Here is a 22,511-nt window from a genome sequence, read left to right as displayed (position 1 = left end):
CAAATGTTATAAATTAGTCATTTAGAGCTATTTTGAATTCCCCATCAAGCTGTGCTTTCTCTCATTTCCAGGGCTAACATATGTTTAGCTCATGATAAGCATTTAGTAAATTTCAGTGGAATTTTATTGAGTATAATAAATGAATGCAGTTAAACATGTGAACCCTTTGTGTCCCCAGTCACCAATCTCCAATGTTTCACCTGTCCAAGTTTCATTTGTCTTTAAGGTTCACTTCAAGTACTATTCCAGCAAACATTTCCTAAACACCATCCTTATTCCCCCACTCATTCCAGCAACTCAAATGTCTGGATTAAATGACCTTCCAATGTACAATCATAGCTCCTCTCCATGATGGCACTGAACATCGAGTGCTATAATTACCTATTTTGTTGCTGTTATTGATCTTCTTCTTTAAACCAATCAGATCCTTCAAAGCAGGGACTGTGTCTCATTTATCTTTGTATCCTCAGAATCTGGCACAGTGCCTGACATATAACTGGCCTTCAGTAACTATTTTCTGTATGGACTGAATGCCTGACTGACATTAATATTTGGTTGTTTGAACATACAATTTAGGTTTCATATACTCCTACTATTGCAGCTTTAGAATTTGAGAGGGGAATTCAAACTGGGTGTGCTAATCTCTCATATATGAGAAAAAACAACAACTATCTGTCAGAGAAAAAATATTATCTATACATCCCAAGGAATCTCTTGTGGTATTACATTCCAGGAGCTCCTAAATATGGAAAAGTATTGATAGAAGAATAACCATCAACTACAAGACTGCAATTTACTTAAAGTCTAGGCATTCCAGAAGAAATCAAATGTCTTCCAGGAAACTAAATTTGGAAAAGAGAAGGTGTAGATAATAAATACATGAAAAGGTGCTCAATATTTTTACTTACCAGGGAAATGTAAATTAAAACCACGATATAAGGGGCCCCTGGGTAGCTTAGTTGGTCAAGTATCTGACTTTTGATTTTGCTCAGGTGATGATCTCCCAGTTTGAGAGACTGAGCCCCACTCCCCAGGTAGATCTCTACACAGTCAGCAACAAGCTTGTTTGGGGTTTCTCCCCTCCCCTCACCTACATGTGCAAGCGTGCACACTCTCTCTCAAAAAAAAAAAAACAACCAAAAACCAAAAAACAAAAAAAAGTTCTCTATTCTGCTGGTCCATGGATTTACATTTTCAGTAGCAAAGATCTAAGAAATAAAAGCAAAAGTACAGAGTGCTGTAGAAAAGGAACCAGAGTGGGTCTCCAAAAGCAGGGTGAAAGGAGCAGACAATTCTGGGGCTCAGGAAGGAAAGCAATTTGGAGATAGGTGGCTATGGTATCAATAGGAAGAAAGGTATTTCTCAAAGGCATGTAATAATAAGTGCTTGCAACATACTGGGCACTTTGTACTTGTGTGTGTGCGTCTATGTTATTAAGTACTTTATATACATGTTCCTATTTAAATGCTACAAGGATTTTTGTGGAGAAAACTGAGGCTCATAGAACTTAAGACACTCAAAATTCATGTAAGAAATTAATGCTAGAACTGTGATTCCAGTATCTTGCTATCTCCAAAGATATTCTCGGGGGGAGGGGGAGGGCAGATTTGCTCCTTTCTCATATTTTGAGCCCTACAGAGTTCTGTGGCCACTGGCAAAGTGACTGGAAACAGCACTTAGACTAAAAACTAAACAAAACAACAACAAAAACAACAACAAAATCCTTTTCTCAAAGATATGCCATATATTCCAAATATAACCTGATTTTTTTTAACCAAAAGTTATACTCCAGAAAAGAGAGTCTTTTCAAATTCAAGGTCTCATAAACCTTTCATATTTACAAAGGTTATTTCTAAATTATCTTGAATGAAGGACTCTGTACAAAAGACACATTTGCCTAAATATGTATCAACCACGAGCTGAGAAAAAACATTTGACCAAATCAGTACACAACAACAAAAAAGATATCTGTCAGGATTTGGTAATATGACATTATTCCTGCACAATGATTTCATACTTACAAATGTAGAATATCATCCTAAATAAAATCAGCCTTCTAAAGATAAAAGATTTTTTTAAAAAGCAGTATGCTGTGTGGTTACAACATTGTGAAGTTCCTAAGCATAACTCTACAAGACAAATGAAAAAACCCAAAGCTCTCATGTTTTATTAGTGGCCACTTGTTATACTATTGTTCACAAATTCAAAATAACTTAAACAAAAGTGAATAGTTACTCTAGAAAACTACGGCAGATGATTCAAAAAGTAGCCCCAGGAATGACAAAACTCTGAAATGTAAAGTAGGAAAAAAATGGCATTTCTAAAACATTTATATGATGATTTTAAATATGCATATGTATATAGTAATATAAATAGAAAAAAAAGACTTAGAAGAATGTTTAAAGTAGCATTATTCATAATAACCAAAATATAAAAACCAGCCACATACATGCCCATCAGTATCAGAACGGATAAATAATGGTGTAGTCTCAACGTAATAGCATACAGCAATGAGAATTAACAAATTACAACTACATGCAGCAACATGGAGAATCTCACGGACATAATCTCAAGTGAAAGAAGCCAGGCGCAAATGGAACTGTTTCTACAAAGTTTAAAAATAGGTGAAACTAATCCCTGGATAGTGGTTACCCTTGGTGGGGGTGGACGATGGAAACAGTAACCAAAATGGGACACAAAGTAGGGGCTTGTGGGATACTGGTCATTTTGTGTGTGTTTAAGTAGCCGTGATATGGATACGTTTAGTTTGTGAATATTCACTGAGGATTTCGTTAAAAAACACTTACAATGCATGTACCTCTTTGTACATGCGGTGCAGCCTAATAAAAAGTTAAGAAGGAATGTTTGGATGACACCCTATCCGTACTTAGGCTACGACAGGTCTGAGAGACACTGTATGTGTTAGCAAGCGGGGCCCTGACAGGCATCAGCCACCCTTACTCATCTGTATCAAGAGCTTTCGCTCCGGGAGTCAGGAAAGTCATCTGAGGCACATGTGTTCTGATCCCTACCATCACCAGACTTTTGCCAAAATAACACAAGGCTCCTTTCTTCCTCACCCCTGGTGAAACAAAACACAGACTCACTGCTTTTCTCTACATTTCCTTTCCCTGAAAGCCCTTTACAGTTCTCTCAAGGATAGTTCTGAACAGGAAGCAAAAAACTTTATTCCTCCTTATCTACCACTGATTAAGCAAGAATTATTAAACACTTTATATACAAGTCTTATTTAATCCCCAGAATTCCATAAAGTAAATATGACTACACCCAGCTTACAGACGAAGCAATTAGGAATGAGACAACAGTGAGCGGCAAGATGGTACATCTGCCCAAGCCCAAAATTCACACTATTTTACCTCCCAATAACCAGGGTCTCTTGATTGTAACATAACAAGAGCACTTACTACATGTTAATCCTTTTATCTCTAGCCCTTGAGTTGAGAAACTAGGGTGATGAAGGGATGGAGCCTCGTTGTAGGTGATAAGCTAAGAAAGGAGAGACAAAGGACGAGAATAATCAAGTAAGAAAAATTGCTGTTAAAATGCAGGCTGGGGTAGGGCTGTAGCCTTTGCTGTGGATCAAACTAAAGGTATTCATCAAGAGCTCCAAATGTCAAGAAAATACAACACACTCCCGTAATACAATATGTAACATGCACTCCATTTTATTTCAGAGAACAAACTCCTATACCCTTGAAGACCTTTTCCTCCTGCTTGTTTTTACCCTCCGTTGGTCTGAGCATCCATTTATTCATTCATTTGACAAATATTTTCTGAGTGTCTAATGTGTACTAGACATTGCTCCAAATGCTGAGAACACAGGTACAAATGGAACTTGCATTCAGGTGGAGAACATAAACGATAAACATGCAATATGGTACTATAATGAAGTACAATGAAAATAAAGCAGAGTATGAGTGACAGGGTAGAGGTGGGAAAACGTGCTATTTTAAACAGATCAGGAAAGCCTGGAGATGAGAACATTTGGCAGACTTGTTCTTCAGCTAATTTCTTTGAAAGTGATTACGTGATATGCTGTATTCAGCTTCATTTTTAAAACTTATGTTTATACTGGCTTTACACTCTAAATGCCTTAACGTATTTCGTTAAAACTTAAAGTCAATCAAGAATTCCACACAAGAGTCAAATTACTTTTTACATAATCATGTAAGATGAATCATTTACAGAGTCATAAAAAAACATTTCTCCAGTATATATTTAAAACTGCTGGAGAGAGTATTAACATTCGGGTCAGAGAAAAGATAAAAACATGCATAGATGTCCTCATGCCATGTGAACGGTAGAATCTTCCAGTAACACTCCCAAAGCTTCTTAAACCATGCCCTCTCTTCTGTCTTTCCAACTCTGGTCTTTTTTTCTTTCTTTTTTTTTTTTTTTTTAAGGTTTACTTATTTTTGAGAGAGAGAGAAAGAGAGAGAGCGAATGGAAGAGGGGGAGAGACAGAGAGACACAGAATCCGAAGCAGGCTCCAGGCTCTGAGCTGTCAGCACAGAGCCGGATGTGGGGCTGGAACCCATGGACCATGATATCATGACCTGAGCTGAAGCTGGACGATCAACTGACTGAGCCACCCAGGTGCCCCCCCCCCCAACTCTGGTCTTTAATGTGTCTATTTTCTCTCTGTGTTTCTCTTATTCTACATGCTTTTTCTTCTCCTTATTCATCCTCCTTTCTTTTCCTATCTTCAAACACTTCCCTTTCTATGCCCATCAACTGGCCCTAACTGAATAGTTTTTTGTTTAACATATTTACTGAACATAACTTTCTGTTCCATAAAATTTCTCTTTAAAGTAAAACTGTGGGGGTGGCCTGGCTGGCTCAGTCAGTAAAGCAGGTGACTCTTGATCTCGGGATCTGAAGTTCAAGCCCCACACTGAGAGTAGAGCTTACTTAAAAAATAAAGTAAAACTGTGGAATGACTTAGCATTCTCTCCAAAACAAAATGAGAACCAAACTACTTTTTACCCCTAAGGCCTTTAGGTTTTCATTTCAATGGCTACCCCAGAGATTTCATTTTCTCTGACCCGAATGTAAGACTCTGACTTACCAGAGTCTAATATAAATTAGTATTAGTATCTTTACCATTTCCTAGACAATCAAGAATTTCAGGACACATTAGCTCTATGCTTCCTCTCCCACTTTTGCTGTTGCTGCATTTAATTCCTGCATATATTTTAAATCTCAAAAGATGTTATTATTTTGTATCATCAGTATCTGTTTAGTTACCCACATATTTACCCTTTGCAATGCTCTTCATTTCCTCCTGCTTCCATTTGGGAAAGTATCATTTTCTTTCTGCCTCAAAGAATTCCCTTTGGTATTCCCTTTACTATGGGTCTGCAGGTGAATTCCCTCAAATTATGCTCATCTGAAATGTATTTTGACTTTATTTTTGAAGGATATTTTTGTCGGGTACAAAATTATAGGCTGAACAGATGTTACAAAATTACATCACAAAATTTTACAATTTTGAAAAATATTATAAAATATTACAAAGTATTACAAAATTATAGGTTGAACAGGGGGCGCCTGGGTGGCTCAGTCAGTTAAGTGTCCGACTTCAGCTCAGGTCATGATCTCACAGCTCATGGGTTGGAGCCCCGCGTCGGGCTGTGTGCTGACAGCTCAGAGCCTAGAGCCTGGAGCCTGCTTCAGATTCTGTGTCTGCCTCTCTCTCTGTCCCTCCCCTATTCATGCTGTCTCTCTCAAAAATAAACATTAAAAAAAATTTTTTTTAATTATAGGTGGAACAGAATATTATTCTACTGTGTCCTTGCTTTGTTCAGAAAATTAGCTTATTGTTCCTTTGAAGATAGTATCTCCTGACTACTTTTAAGATTTTTTCTCAACACTTTCTCCCATTTCTGTGCAAACAGATGCAGTCCACTCCATTACAGGAAAGCCTGAAGCAAAGGGAACCAGTTTTAAGCAGTTTTTCAATAATGTACCTAGGAATGATTTTCCTACATTTATTCTGCTTGAGGTTCATAAGCTTTGAATCTATGGTTTGATGTGTTTATCAGACTTGGAAAACTGTCTGCCATTGTCTCTTCAAATACTGCTACTTCCCCAATTCCCTGTCTCCTTCCTTCTGGACCTGCACGGTGCCCCAGTCTTAGGATCATCAGTGGTCTTATGTTCAAAATAACATCCATGCTCACAGGACGCAATTGGTAGTAATCTAATACCAGTTTTAGTTTTTTAGAAAGAATTAGGACTAGAAACAGCCTATCAGTATGGCAGAAACAAACACATCTTCATCAGAAGTTAAAATATCTAATCCCTGCTTCCCAGAGCCCATATCACACAGACAGAAGAGGTTGTGGGGGATGACACTCACATGAATGGATAAAATCTACTCCAGCATTTGTAAGCCTCAAACAGTAACCACATCAAATAACTGTCCCCTCATGCAGCTTCTAAGCCTCCCACAGGGGGTGCATTGAATTAGAAGAGACATCATAAAGGGGAGCTGGAGTATCTTTTTCTACACAAGTTTAATACTGGTGAAACAGTGAGGTAGTAATACAGTTCTTTGGAGTATTACATGTCCCTTCAGAGACCTCCCAGTCCACATGTAATTCAACAATCACAGGTCATTTTCAAAGTAAACACTGGTGTGTGGTAACAGAACTGAGAAATCACATCTTGGTATCTTGGTATATGTTAAAAGAAACTACATTAAAAGAAGGTAGGAGCACTTGGGTGGCTCAACTGGTTCAGTGTCCAACTCTTGATTTCAGCTCAGGTCATGATCACACAGTTTGTGAGTTTGAGCCCCACATCGGGTTCTGTGCTGACAGCTGGGAGCCTGGAGCCTGTTTTGGTTTCTTTGTCTCCCTCTCTCTCTGCCCCTCCCCCACCTCACATTCTGTCTCTCTCCCCTTCAAAAATAAATAAACATTTAAAAAAATAAATTAAAAAAAAGAAGAAGAAAGTACGTCTGAGGTCACCTTTCTACAAGGGGGAAAAAAACCTTAAGCCTACAATGACTTTTTTCTCTACAGGTTCCATTAACACATGTTAGACTTTTCACTGTTATTTCTATAGGTCTCTTTCACTTTCTATCACTTTGTCTCCCTATGGTTCAGTCTGGATGTTTCTTCTGACTTTTCTTCCAGTTCACAATTCTCTCTGCAACACAATCTAATTTGCTTTAAAGCATCCATGGAGTCCTAACTCAATTATTATATTTTCCAGTTACAGAATTCCCTATTTTTATAGATTCTAGATCTCTGCTAAAATTCTCCATCTTTAACATATAAGTTATTTTAAAGTCCATGTCTGATAACTTTAATATCTGAATCACCCATGAGTCTGTTCCTGTTATCTTGGCCTTGTCTCCTAGAATGTTGAACACCGTACATGAAAAAACTGTACAAGCTCCAGATGATTTTATTTCCGCCAAAGAATAAAGATAGGAAGGAGATCATCTTAATAAGTGTGAAATTAAGCTGATTCTAAAAAGGATTTCGGTCCTCAGAGGGCTGCAACCAGAAACCCAACTGTTTACGAGGGGCTCTCCTTCTTGATAAGTTGTCAACTGCCTTCTCACCAAGACTCAAGTTCTGCTCATCTTTTCTGCCTTTTAGCCACTGCTATCTGTTTGGCTTTTCACATGTACCATAATTACAAATTAGCAAATGACCAAGAGAAAAGCCAAAGTATCAGATTCACTCCAATACCTTTTTCTTCTCACTGGGACACTGACCACCCAAGTCTTGGCTGACTTCAAACAGATTTTTTTCATTTCCTCCAAATTTTCTAATTGTTCTTGACTAGAAGGTTGATTTGATACAAGTTTAAAGTCACAGCAGGTGTGGAAGTTAATCACATTAGAAAAAATGTTCATGCACTAATAGAATATTGAAGCTAAAAAGAACTTTATAAATTATTTATGCCAACCTTCCATTCAAAATAGGAATTTTGTGGCAACAATTTTGATAGCTAACCATACAGGATCTAAGTAAATGTGTCAATGACAGAAATCTAACCGATCTGGGGACGTGTGGGTGGCTCAGTCGGTTGAGTGCCTGACTTCAGCTCAGGTCATGAACTGGCACTTTGTGGGTTCAAGTCCCACATCAGGCTCTGTGCTCACAACTCAGAGCCTGGAGCCTGCCTCGGATTCTGTGTCTCCCTCTTTCTCTACCTATCCCCCGCTTGTGCTTTCTCTCTCAAAAATAAACATTAAGAAAAAAATTTAAAAAAAAAAGAAACCTAACTGATTTAGAGTATAAGTTGTACCATTCCTAAACAAGCTCCTTGATAGAAAGATCCTCATTATTCTGGATTATAATTTGCCTCTTAAAATATTCACCCAATAGTACTAGCTATATCCTTCAAAACATCACTGAACATGGTGACTCCTTTTGCTAGATGATGGTACTTCAGCTATTCAAAAACATCTATCACACTGAAAATACATTTTCTATAGTATAAAAAATGTTTCCTTTACTGTATTTCACATGGCATTCTTTGGGGGCTTCCTAATTATAAGGGTCATTCTCTGAAATATGATTGGCTAAGTTTTGCATATTATAGTGCCAAAAAATGAATTCAATATTCAAAATTTAAATTAATCCCAAGTACAGAACTACACTACCTCTAAAACTACCAGCTAATATGGTCTCTATACATCTATTTTCCATGTGGTAACAATTTTTACATTTAAAGCATTCAAAACATATACTTCCTCAGCTAATAGTCAGCTAAACTCCAACATTTCAAGAACGAGTGTCAAACTGTTCTAGTCTTTTATGCACTTCTTCCTTGTTTGTAACTTAAGTGCTAGATTTTACACTTGCCCCTATTCAATTTCACCTGCTTGGTGTTTGCACAGCAGTCTAAGTGTTAATATAAATTTAAATTCTGCTTTTGTAATTTGTCTATTAATCGCCTCATCTAGCTTTGTACCATCCCAAATAGGAAATATTACTAATTAAATAGAGTCAAGGTCCAAGATTTCCCCTTAGGATGACACCTGGTTTCTTTGGGAATAGTTATTCAGCAGCAATAAACCACACACAGCACATTTCTTCATCTTATCCACAAAGTTATTGTAAGACACAAAGTCAAATTCTTGCTGAAATCAAGTTTACAACATATGGTATAACTGTTACACTGTCTAACGGTGAGTTAGTAGAGCACTAGGTAGAAGCTGATATCAATCTGAGTAAAAGGTGGATTCATCATATATTTGACTTAGAATTCAAATGTGAGACAAGATTCATTTAGGTAAATTCCCAATGAATATTTCCCACTTTGTTTTAAATTAGTAAATCAGCTGTAGCAGCATCATTGCCACATTTTTAATACTGGTAAAAATATTCTGCGTAAAATCCAAAATGACTAAGCACAGTAAATGCTAAATACATATCAGTTGTATTAACTCATTAACTAAGCCTGGGAGAAGTGAAGTATGGAATACCATATAGTGCCAAACTATATTCAAACACCTTTAAAAAGAAAATGAAATTAACTGATATTTATAGTATTTATCAAGTAAAATAAGAATTTGGAAAAAAATTATGATATATTCATATTTTTTAATTCCATGATTTTCAATTATGACGGCTAGATAAACTACCTTGTAACTAATTCATAATTTAGGAGTTAAGAGACGTTAAATGTGAACATATATTTAATACTACTGATCATGTATTTAATACTACATAAGACTGTATAAATAATATGAAGAAAATTTTCTGAAAAGAAGTATCTTAGTAAGTTAATACATGGGCATTCAGACTGAGACATGTTTATTGCAAGATTTGATCATTTTCCTTAACCATATAAAAGGTTGTTTAAAAAAAAAAAAAACCTAATGGCAGGTTTACAAAGATTACCACTTTAAAAATAAAGGCACCACCTAAAAAAATACGGTAAAATTTATCAGAGGCAAACATGGTTAAACCTAAGACAGCACTTAAGCAAGAATACTGTTCCCTTGAAGGGGTGAAAAAGGTTTCTATTATTAGCAGAGATAAGAGCTGCCTGAAATTCTTTCCTTAATACACTATACTAAAAATAAAATGGCTCACTACATTTCAAAATAAACACATTGCTTTGTATATGCATTTCAGCCATTTAACAGATAAAAATCCATTCAACCTGATTCAAGGTGCTCTTATGTTTTTATCTGATACATATACTAGGTAGATTTGCTCTACTTATAACACACTGAGTATTTTAAGAATCTTGTGCTACCCACTTACTCGTTATCTCTTAAAGGATTTGAGATTAGATCTTCTGCTAGGTCAAATTAAATTATCAGCCTGACTTAAAAAAATTACTTTCTCTATGAAATATTTTCCCTATCATCAAGGAAAGTACAAGAATCCCAGAAGAATAAATGGGTGTCACCATTACAACTACCAAATGTTTTAAGGAAAACTAACATGGATGACAAGATAAATTAATATTGTGGCATGTTTTTACCAAAACAAACAAACAAACAAAGAAACACTATAAGCAGTGCTGTGTCAGCATGGGAGAGGGATAAAGTCCACAGAACTGAAGTAATTTTACTTCAGTCTATGATCAAACTTCCAAAATCCTCTCTAAATTTACACACATATACTAAGAGAAAGTTTGGTACAAAGACATTTTGAACACAAAGTGCATTTTCTGTAGTTTAAAAAAATGAACTGTATTAATTTTGGTTCTACTCTAAGTAGAGCCTTAAAAATGACCCTTTAAAAATAAAAAATGCCAGCTGCTGCTCACATTCTTTTCCTTCTCCTAACTTCTGCCTCCTTTTCTCAAGAGATCTGTGATTGCAGCCAAAGGATCTGGAATATAAGTCAGTTACACGTTCACACCTATGCACAGGGAGTAGTGTATAGGAGAGGGTGATAGTGAGCAGTATCTAGAGACTCAGAGTTTTCTGAACACATCAGAAAAAAATATCAGAAGAGAGCTGGGAAACACTAAACAGAAGATCGTAAAGTCTTCCTCCCCCTCATTAAATAAACTTCTGGTCTCAGAACCAGATCACAGGCTATTCTCAGAATTCAACTAATTATGGGGTTTATATACATAAGACCTACTTACATAAAATTACATAAGAGTTAAGGACTTATGAGGGTCTCTTCACCTACATTTTTTCATGTTCTTCTCACAACAATGTAAGAGAACACGTGGTATTATTCCCTTTTTTTACAGATCAAGTGACTTTAGTTTAAGGCCACTCAGCGGGCATACAACATAGCAAACGTTCCACCCCAGGTCTTCCAAATCCAATGGTGTCTGTACTATATACCATGTTGCCTTTGTGCACTTACTTTGAACCTATCCACCATTTTTAACATTGTTTCTTAAGGGAAAAAACCTCTTCTGAGAGTCCCGTGAACTGATTACACAAAAGGAACAAAATCCATTCAGAAATTAAGGACCAAATTATCAATGCTGAAATCATCTATGCCATACAGAAGTCAAGGGGAAAAAAAGTCTAAATACCACATCATTTATCCAATTTTTGAGAGATACCACTGAATTGATTTTGATTCAAACACTAACCTTCTAAAAAAATTTTTTTAACATTTATTTATTTTTGAGAGAGAGACAGAGAGAGCAGGGGAGGGGCAGAGAGAGAGGGAGACACAGAATCCCAACCAGGCTCCACGCTGTCAACACAGAGTCAGACGTGGGGCTCGAACTCACAAACCATGAGATCATGACCTGAGCCAAGGTTGGACGTTTTAACTGACTTGAGCCACCCAGGAGCCCCTAAACACTAACCTTCTAGTACTTGAGTAGAAATATATCTTTATTATTTGGAACTACTGTTTAACACTTGCTTAGAATCTGAATAATTTTAAAAGTAAAATCAGTTCAGCTAGTAAGTTATATGAACATCCACTATTACTTGCCTTTTTCTTATTTTAGTCATTTTTCATGTTTGTGGGGAAAAAAATTACATGACTTACCCAAAAACAACTGCATTTCAATAAAAAAAAAATTAGTAATTATCACATAACACAAGCAAGTTAGTCATTTAGAACTTCCTTCAATGTAGGCATCCAAAAAACAGGGGCAAATTGTTACAGCTCTGTCTCCAGTCTCTATCAGAACTGAAGGCATATTTGAACACAGCAAACACTAACACTTCACAGAGAGTGCAGAATTGATTCACAACACCCATGCACCCAGGCATCTTCACAACACTGCCACTTTATCATTCTTAAAGCCATGTTATGTACCTCATTTAATCCTCATAAAAATTCTAGAAGGCAGTAGGCCGAATGCTGTTATTGCCATTTTGCAAAGGAGGAAACAGGCTCAAAGAAGGTTACTAGTTTTCCCAAAGCCATATAACTAGTGGTAAAATGGAATTAAAATCCAGGGCTAAAGACTTCTTAGACCTATGTTCCTTCTAGGACATCAAATCGTTTTTGTAAGTTCTCTTTACTTTGGTTACTAAAGGTTACTGGTAATCTTTAGTCAGGGTTACTTTCATAATAAGAAAAAAACTGAAATACCTGGTATTTACAAGGAATTTGGTTTAAAACTGTCAGAATTCAGTATATTCATCCATATAAGGAATGGATTAAGGCATTAAAGTTAGGAATATGAAAAAATAAATTTTAATCATGCATATGATGGATTTTCAAAGAACAATTTTATTCTAACTGCGAACTAAAATGAAACACCAATCTTTTTTAATATTAATACTCAATGAATACCCACAGATATGTGAAATTACATTCTTGTAGATTTAAAACTCAAAACAACACACTATGCATCTTGACTTTACACTGCATGGAACACAGACTCTGGAGTCAGAAAATCTGGCTTATGATTGCCAATTCTGCCACTTACCTAGCACTGTGACCTTGAGCAAGTCACTTAAGGTATAGGATTCTCAATTTCGTCATTTGTAAAATGGAGATAATAACAAACTCAAGATTATTCTGGGGAATAAATAAAATCAAATGGATTTTATAGTACTTAAAATATTAAAAAACTGAGTCTAGTTGTGGCTTTTTTTTTTTTTTAATGTTTATATTTGAGAGAGAGAGAGAGAGAGAGAGAGAGAGATACTGACAGACAAGAGCTTGCGCAGGGGAGGGACAGAGACAGGGAGACAAAATCTGAAGCAGGTTCCCAGCTTCGAGCTTCAAGCTGTCAGCACAGAGCCCAGGATGGGGCTCAAACTCACGAGCAGTGAGATAATGACCTGAGCTGGTCAGAGGCTTAACCAACTGAACCACCCAGATGCCCCTTGAGTTGTAGCTTTTATCACTAAATTGTTACAGATGTGTTTCCCTTTTCTTTTGTTCTCCATTACATCTACATTTCCGCTCTGGTCTTCAGTAACTCAAATTTCCATTAATCGAGAAGGAACAATTAAAAATACCCATTTGGAGGAATTAAATCTTTTTAAAAATCAGTTTAAAGTTGGAAAGGATCCAACAGATTACATGTTCCAGCACTCTCCTTTAGGAGAAAAAGAAAACAAGGCCCAGGAAGTCAAAAACAATCCCAGCAGGGGCCAGTATGCCACAGGTACAACATTCTGGTCCACCAACTGACCAGGTAGTTGTCCAATATTCAACTTATCATTTAGAACTCGTTATATTTCAAAAAATGTAACACTGCTTGTTTTTAAAAATGTAATAAAAAGCAGCACCTGGGGAGCTCACTTAAGCCTCGGACTCTTGATCTCAGCTCAGGTTTCGATCTCAGGGTCGTGGGTTCAAGCTCCACACTGGGCATGAAGCCTACTTAAAAAATGTAATAAAAATTCCATCTGCTTATCTTTCCTGTTAAGTGAGGAAACAGTAAATAAATAAGTGGGGAATTAGTACAATTTCTTGAAAGCCAAGTCTGTGGGCCATTCACAGAACTATATGAAAAACAGAGAAGGTAATTCCTTGGTGAAACTACTAGCTAGAAAAAGGCTAATGTGATTGCAAAGTATCCAGTGGTGTCTTCTGACAAAGTGTAAATATTTCATAAACCAAATCTATCAGTACTCACCTTGAAAACGCAGGCTGCTTTTCAAATAAATAATTAGCATTGTATTACATATATTCTTGAATCAGTCTTTGTATAACACAAACAACAAATCTATTCTTGTATTTCTATCATCTTTACTATTGAGATAAGTGCTGAACAAGTCCCAATCCAAGAGCTCTTAAACAGTTCTCAAGCAGTTCTACCCTACCCTGGAAAGAATATGAACTAAATCAATGTGGAGAAAAAATTTAAGTAGATAAAAAGCATTACTTTTTTTTTTTTTTTTTTTAATTTTTTTTTTTTTTTTAACGGTTTATTTATTTTTGAGACAGAGAGAGACAGAGCATGAACGGGGGAGGGGCAGAGAGAGAGGGAGACACAGAATCGGAAGCAGGCTCCAGACTCTGAGCCATCAGCCCAGAGCCCGACGCGGGGCTCGAACTCACGGACCGCGAGATCGTGACCTGAGCCGAAGTCGGACGCTTAACCGACTGAGCCACCCAGGCGCCCCTAAAAAGCATTACTTTTAAGTTCTGTCAGCCTACATCACTTGTTTCCATAGCACTTCTCTGGTAATCTAACAAAACAATGGAGAAAATCAGTTTACAACTTTTTAAATAAACCTTTCATTATTTAACAGCAAAAAGAAAAGTTCTTTACACTTTTAAAAAATGACTTGAAACAAGTGCTATCAAATGAAAATTATGCCACTTTCAATTTTTGCTTATCGTACCTAACGTTGGCCTGTAAGTTGATACACCAAGTTAAATCTTAAAAATCTGTAATTAGCCTAACAGTTAAAGAGAAAAGGCACACACCAAAATAATGCTACTTACTCTTCCATTTCCATGTTTTTAAAACCATATAAAACCAAATCACCAGGGCGCCTGAATGGCTCAGTCAGTTAAGTGTCCAACTCTTAATTTGGGCTCAGGTCATGATTTCACAGTTACTGAGGTGAACCCCACGTCGGGCTCTGTGCTGATGGCATGGAGCCTGCTTGAGATTCTCTACCTCTCTCTCTCTCTCTCAAATAAAAAACTTAAAAAAAAAAAAAAAAAAACTAAATCATCTATCATTAAGTTATTTAGTAGAAATTAAATTTACAAGGTCTAAATCTATGTAACAATTAAAAATATGTTTTCAATACATTTCAATTGTACTGGAACAACTGGGTATTCATTCAAAAAGCTGATCTTAGAACCTCCTCTTATACTCAAAAATTAACTCAAAATGGGTCATACACTTAAATGTGAGGGCTAAAACAAAGTATTTAGAAGACAACATAAGAGAAAATCCTTGAGATCTAAAGTAAAGATTTCTTGGATATAGCATCAAAAGGTCCATAAAAACAAGAATCAATAAATTGGACCTCATGAAAATTCAAAACTTTTAAACTTCAAAAGACACCGTTAAGAAAATGAAAAGTCAAACAGATTAGGAGAAAATATTTACAAACTGCATCCAATAAGGGACTTGGACCCAAAATTTGTAAAGAATTCTTATAATTCAGCTCATGAGATGAGCAAAAGATATGAAGAGATATCTCACCCAAGACAATAAATATATGGCTAATAAGTATCTGAAGATAGTATCATTAATCATTAACAAATGCAAATTAAAGCCACAATGGACACCATTTCCACCCATCAAAATGCCTTTCAAACACACAACAACAAATGTTGGTAAGGATGTAGAGAAAGGAGAACTTTCATACATTGTGGGTAGGATAGTAAAATGGTACAACCACTTTTGAAAAGTGTGCAGTTTTTCAAAAAGCTAAACATACAAACTATGATATGTCCCAACAATTCTTCTCCTAGGTACCTGACCAAGATATATGAAAACATGTGCCCAAAGATTTGCATCCAAATATTTGTGGTAGCATTATTCGTAAATTTTTTTTTAACATTTTTATCTTTGAGAGAGAGAGACAGACAGAGCGCAAACAGGGGAGGGGCAGAGAGAGAGGGAGACACAGAATCCAAAGCAGGCTCCAGGTTCTGAGCTGTCAGCACAGAGCCTGACATGGGGCTCGAACTCACAGACCGTGAGATCATGACCTGAGCCGAAGTCGGATGCTTAACTGACCGAGTCACCGAGGCATCCCTGTGGTAGCATTATTGTAATAGCCCCAAACTGAAAACAGTGTCCATCAACTGGTCAATGTACAGGCAGAAAGTGGCATGTCCACACAATGGAACATTATTTACCAATAAAAAGGAATAAACTATTGACACGTTACCTCATGCATAAGCCTAAACACATTGTTAAAGGAAATATGAAAGACTCCATATTGAATGATCCTATTTATCAGAAGTGTCCAGAGAAATAAAGTTTATTCAGACAGAAAACAGATTAGGGGTTTCCTGAGGCTGCTGGTGGGAACAAAGATGAACTGTAAATGAACATGAGGGATCTTACTGTGGTGATAAAAATGTTTTAAAGTTGATGTTGGTTCCATCTATGATGATGGCTGCATCATCAATAAAGTTACTAAAAATTAATGAATCATATATTTGAAATGGGTGAATTTTATGATACGTAGACATGCCTCAATAAAGGTGTATTTTTCTTTTTAAAAAATACATTTTTAAATGTTTATTTTTGAGAGAGAGAGAGTGGGGGAGGAGGAGAGGGAGGCAGAGGATCCCAAGCAGGCTCCACGATGACAGCAGAGAGCCTCATGTGGGCTTTGAACTCACAAACTGTGAGACCATGACCTGAGCTGGACACTGAACCGACTGAGCCACCCAGACGCCCCCAAAAATACAAGTTTTTAAAAATACGTGTACTTTTGTTTGTTGTCCCCTGAAGAATTAAATAAGACTGACTACAACAATTTCTACCATTTTTATTGAGCAACTGTACTACTTCTAATCCGGGATGGGAAATCACAGTCTAACTTTAGAGAGGCTCCAACATGGTGTTAAAAACACTCCTCCGACTGTTCATTAGACTGGGCCCTCCAGGAAAAGGATTTCTCATAAATCAGCGCACCTTCCACTGGTTTATATTTTAAGAAGCCAGTGCCTGGAAGCTGCTCAAGAGTATATACAAAAGAGATTTAAGTCGTCCTTTGACAATGGGCCAGTTGATCTGATGGGTGTTTTCGTCTACATTCAAATTATGTAAGAATTCAAAGTGACAAACATTTTAACACAGTTTCAAAGGATGCAGGGTAAGTTATATAACTTTGAGGGTATACATGCCCAGATGGCAGAGGCACAGCTTGCTTGAGTAAATGGATCATGTCATGACACGGTAGCCCTCAGTAATGACACTGAATGGCAAGTAACCTTACAGGCATGAATCTAATGCTTGGATCTTCCTATATTCATCCTAAATATATCCTCTTGGCTAGCCGCTCTAGGAAGCCTTTTATAATACCCCAGGACTTTATGGCACACGTAGTACTTCAAAGATTTTTACAAACTTTTCAGGTCTTTACACAAATACCACCTTGTCTGTGAGACTTGGCCTGACCACCTTATTGAAAACTGCTAACCTCACAAAACTCACTCTCTCCTCCCTGATTCATTCTTCTCAGTAGCACTAAACAGACTACATATTTTACACATATATTCTGATCTTTTGTCTCCTCCTACTAGAACATAAGCTCCACAAAAGGAGAGATTTTATTTAATTTTTTTTTAACGTTTATTTATCATCCAGAGACAGAGAGACACAGAGCATGAGCAGGGGAGGGGTAGAGAGAGGGGGAGACACAGAATCCAAAGTAGGCTCCAGGCTCTGAGCTGTCAGCACAGAGCCCCATGCGGGGCTTGAACTCACAGACCGCGATGCGAGATCATGACCTGAGCCAAAGTCGGTGGCTTAACCAACTGAGCCACCCAGGTGCCCCAAAGGAGAGATTTTAATGTGGCTGTGTTCCTTATTGTATCCCCACCGCCTAGAATGATGTCTAGCACACAGCAGGTGCTCGGCAAGTGCCTTCCGAATAAAACAGCATCAGACACGTGCAAGTAAATAAGATGGTCTATGCCACGGGAATGAACGAGTTCCTTCTACCTATTTAACACCTTTGACTTGAGGCTTAAAATATGAAGTTTACAGGGAACTAAAGGCCTGAGAGTAAAATCTCAGACTGCCCACAGCAAAAGAAAAAAGCTGACGTTTGACTTGTAATTCTGGATTTACAACAATCCAACGGAAAGTATTTCTAATAAGCTGGCTCTAATTCTGAAGAGAGGACAGATTAATCAAACCCCATGTGACTCCTATTAACATAAAAAAAAAGGTTCAATACTTAACTAGTAACAAGTAAAAAAAATAAAATAAAATGACATTCAAAAGCAGCCTGTTTCTCTACACCCAAAATGGGATCCCATCACCAAGAAAACAGACCTCAGCTGGACAGGTCTTAGCAGTTCTGGCCTCCTGAGCCCGGTACGCTCCGAGGGCCAACACCAAGGAACCTTTAATCTGTCCCCATTCCAGAAGCCTTCCTAGACTTCTTTCCACACACCAAGCACCCTTGAGACCCCCAGATCTAACCGAGCCCAGACCCGCTGCAGCGGCCTCCCTGCGTTCACGCCCCCACCTGCAGGCCCTGGGAACCTGCCCGAAAGCGTCCGCCCCACCAACCCGAGTCCCGGAGCACGAGCGTCGGACGGCAGGCACCTCCCGGCCTGGCCAGTGCTGGAAGACATTTTGCACCTCACCCTGCTTCTGCCAATTTCGGTGTGACCTTGGGCTCGTTCCCAAACCTCTAGGGGTCCCCGTTTTCCCACCTTCAAGGTGAGGACAACACCTGCGCCGAGTCGCCGCAAGGATGAAATGAGCTCACACGCGAAGCACCCAGCAAGGCACCTGAGGCGCTGGAAACTCGCTCACCGGCACCGGGTCTTACTCCCCGGCGCCGCCCACACCGACTCCGCTGCAAGGCACCCTGCCCCCCAGCCCGACCTCCGGCGTCACCCACCCGGGCACGGACCGCCGGTCACACCCCGGGCCCGCCGTCGTCCCCGCCGCCGCCCCCACGCCCGCCCTCGCGGGGCTCCCGGGCCCGCTCCACCTGCCGCCAGGCCCGCGCCCGCCCGCGGCCCTGGGCGCGCCGGGCTCCCGCCGCCCAGCCCGGCCTCCTGCGAGCGGACAGCCCCGCGCGGCGGCCTCCGGCGCGTACTCAACTCTTCACTTTGCCGAAGGTGCCGACGCCCAGCGTGTCACCCAGCACGTAGTGTCCGATCTTCACCCGCCCGTCGTGCTTCTGCTTCTCAGCCATCTTCGGCGCGCGCAGCCTCGCTCCGCCGCCGGCGCCTCAGTGCGAGTGCGGCCGCCGCCGCGGGCTCCTCAGTGTGGCCGCCGCCTACCCACAGTGCAGCGGGCCCGCGGCGGGGGGGTGGGGGGAGGCCCGAGTCGCCGAGGGGCGCGGGGCGGGCGCGGCGCGCGGGAGGCGGCGGCGGCGGCGGCGGCGTGGGAGCGTCCGGGCGCGAGCTGCGGCGGCGGCGGCGGCGGCGGCTGGGGGCTGGGCGGGGCGCCGGAGGGGGGCGGGGCGGGCCTGGGGGCAGCCAGGTGTGCGGAGGAGGGAGCGGGGCAGGGAGGGGGGTGGCCCCTTCCACCTGTGGGGGGCGCCTAGCGCGGGAGCAGGCTTCGGAACCCGCCGTGGGAGAAACCGAGGGGAGCTAACGTGTGAGCCGAGAGGGGCCGAGCGTCGGCGTGCGGCGACGTGGGAATCGAATTTGAAGAGAGGCAGGCCTGAGGTGTGGGGAGAGAGGGACGTGAAGTCTAAAGTGCGGGTGTAAGGGAAGTCGGGGAGGCGGCGGTGGGGAAGGGCCTCGATCGAAGGTCAGTCTGCGGAGCGCTAGGGGGAAGTTTTTCGAGTCATGGGCGGGGTGTTTCTGATGCAGGTCTTGGCACACAGAGGACGCAATACTTGTGCTCTCTTCGGTTGTTCTCCACTGTGGATTTTGTAATTCTCCGTCCTCTTGCCCTGTGGTGCAAGAGCTCTCTCCCCAAGAGCTCTCAGTTCTGATTTGCGTTTAGTTCTCCAGTAACGCACAGTCACGATTTTTGCTCGATTGTAATTTAGCACATGCTTCTATAAAGTGTAGATTTAGCTGGTCGTAGAGTTGCCCAAAGGGGGCAATAGTGAAATGAAAAGGGAAACAATGTAATGAGCAAAGCAAGTAAAATACATAAAGGACCTAGAGAATTGTGAAGAGCAAGGGCGATATAAGGACACAAATTAAAGAAAAATAAGAGATCGAAGTAGGGGAGAAGGGTGAGAGGAAACTGGAAGCGTGACACGCAGGCACAGTATTAAAGACTGACAAGAATTTCGTTACGAATTGATCTCTCCCATCCTCCCTCCCTTTCTTCCTTCCATGGGGTCTGAGTCTTCAGGGTTGCCTTTCAGTGCTTAAGAATGATTTGATGATTGGAACTGAATGTTTACGGAGTAGTTGAACATACTTAATTAACATTGTGCATAACACTAGAGTTTCAAGGTCATGCTCCTCAAACAGGAAGCCTCTTATCACACTGTTTATGTGTAAAGAGAGAAATGTATTGATCAGAAGGAATAAAATGTGATAACAGTTTATTTTCTGAGAAGTGATAGATACGCGGATGGCAAACATACATCCTTTCTTGTTCAGACACCAAGGCAATCTGATGAGAGATGATCACAGCTTATAAATTATAAATATCACAGCTGTTGAACAGAGGCTATTTTCGTTCATTCTTGGGATCATCTTTCTTGCTGACAAGAAGTATCATTTAAGAATCACTCGACCTAGCTGGCAATTGGGAGAAAACAGCCAGTTATTTTTAATGCTGAACCTTCATTTGGGTATTCGTTCAAATAAGTAAGAAAACAGAATACTTAATTTTGCTTTTGAGACAGATGATGTATGTCTCTTCTTCTGATACACCAGTAAAAGACATTGAAAAGTCTGTTAGATTGTTTTCTTGATTCGCCACGAAGGCAGATTATAAATGGAGATTTTAAAGCATTTTACACACCATCTTTACTCCTCGATAATTGCAATTTGTTATTATATACTTCATAACTATGATCCTTACCCAGCAACTGTGAACGACCTTATAGCTTTATTATTATGCCAACAAGTATATATACTTCGCTGATTAAAAAGTTCATTTGAACACAATGATCTCATTTGACTGCCATAAAAGAAACTTATTATTACCCCCATTTTGTAGATGGTAAAACTGAAATCGGCTAAGTGGCAGACTCATCAGAACCCCTATGCAGTTCTGACTTGTCCTTTGGTCTCTCTTCCATACCACAGCTGCCAAAGAAAACCAAACGTGCTGTTGTAAGAACATTTAAAATGTTCACGATTGGAGTCCCATTCTCATAGTTATGTCTAGGGCAGGCCAACAATGTATACTTCAAGCTTCTACATTTAGCTGTCTTCCTGACCTCAGTTTGGCAGCAAGATTGAACCCTAAGGGCTGAGAAGGCTGGGAAAGCACCACTCTCTCATTGGCAGGGAGCAGCCTCCTGTTGCCCTGGGGCATTTTGGATGTGGTTCCCAACTGCCTCACCCTCCCCAGGAGTACAAACCTGACTGTTCATCAGAACAAATCTCCTTGAGTGCCGTGCCCCTTGGAGGTCTCACCACCACCGACCCCCCACCACCAACAGAGATGTTCTGGTAAATAACAATATTCCCCATTTGATTATTTTCCAGTGATGCTATAGTGTCCCTATGTTCTTTAGTACCTATCTCTAGATTGGTACCCCAGATAGCCATTCAGTTCTCAACCCTGCTCCAGCTATTAACTGCTTTACCCACTGATACTGGGTCTTTGGGGTTATTTTACTTCAAATACTCGGAGCCTAAATAAGAGAATAATGGACTACCACTAGCCAAATATACTACACTAGATTCCACTGGTATTCTCAACAACCAGTTCCTTCAAGTCTTTGCTCAGTCACCTTCCCCATGAGACTTACCTGCTTTGACCACCTTATTTTAACATGGGAAGTACCAGCCCACCCATACTCTCTGCCCTGCGCGCTCTCCTTCCCCCTACCCTTCTCAACTGTTTCTTTTTCCCCCATGGCACTTACTTTCTGACATACTATTTCATTTCCTAGTTTGTTATGTTTTCGTTTTGCTTGTCACTCCTAACTAGAATGTAAGCTTCAAAGAGAGAGGGTTTTTTTTTTCTCTATTTTGTTCACTGATGGATCCTTGGCTCCCAGAATAGTGCCTAGCAAATCACAGGCACTCAAGTGGATTCACGTTGTGTGGCACCTGAAGTTTATATAATGTGCAGGACCTCTTTAAGGAAAAAAAATACAAACTTGTGTATGAAAGTGAGTATTTATTTGAAAGAGAGAACACAACTATGTACACATCCTTTGAAGCTGACAACACAAACATTCCTAAATCCAGAAAAATAACATTTTTATAAATTAATTGTCCCACACACCTCTATAATACTTTTGTACATTTTTGGAAGCATATTCTTTGATTGTCTCTTCATGTTTTATAATTTTTTATTTTCTTTTA

At 39.6% G+C, this 22,511-nt stretch overlaps 1 protein-coding gene across 1 annotated transcript in view; it reads right to left on the bottom strand.

Moving 5' to 3' along the window:
• PRKAA2 (protein kinase AMP-activated catalytic subunit alpha 2) overlaps positions 1–19,329 on the bottom strand; it is a 78,770-nt gene extending 59,441 nt beyond the window's left edge. Inside the window, exon 1 of the mRNA XM_042997363.1 lies at positions 19,156–19,329. Coding sequence (XP_042853297.1) covers positions 19,156–19,249 — 94 coding nt within the window. The 5' untranslated portion in view covers positions 19,250–19,329. The remainder of the gene's footprint in view (positions 1–19,155) is intronic.
• Between the last annotated feature and the right edge of the window lie 3,182 nt (positions 19,330–22,511).

The sequence above is a fragment of the Panthera tigris genome, chromosome C1 (genome assembly GCF_018350195.1).
Source record: "Panthera tigris isolate Pti1 chromosome C1, P.tigris_Pti1_mat1.1, whole genome shotgun sequence".
Taxonomy (NCBI): domain Eukaryota; kingdom Metazoa; phylum Chordata; class Mammalia; order Carnivora; family Felidae; genus Panthera; species Panthera tigris.
The sequence above is the reverse complement of the archived record's forward strand: the minus strand, read 5'-3'. Positions and strand labels throughout refer to the sequence as shown.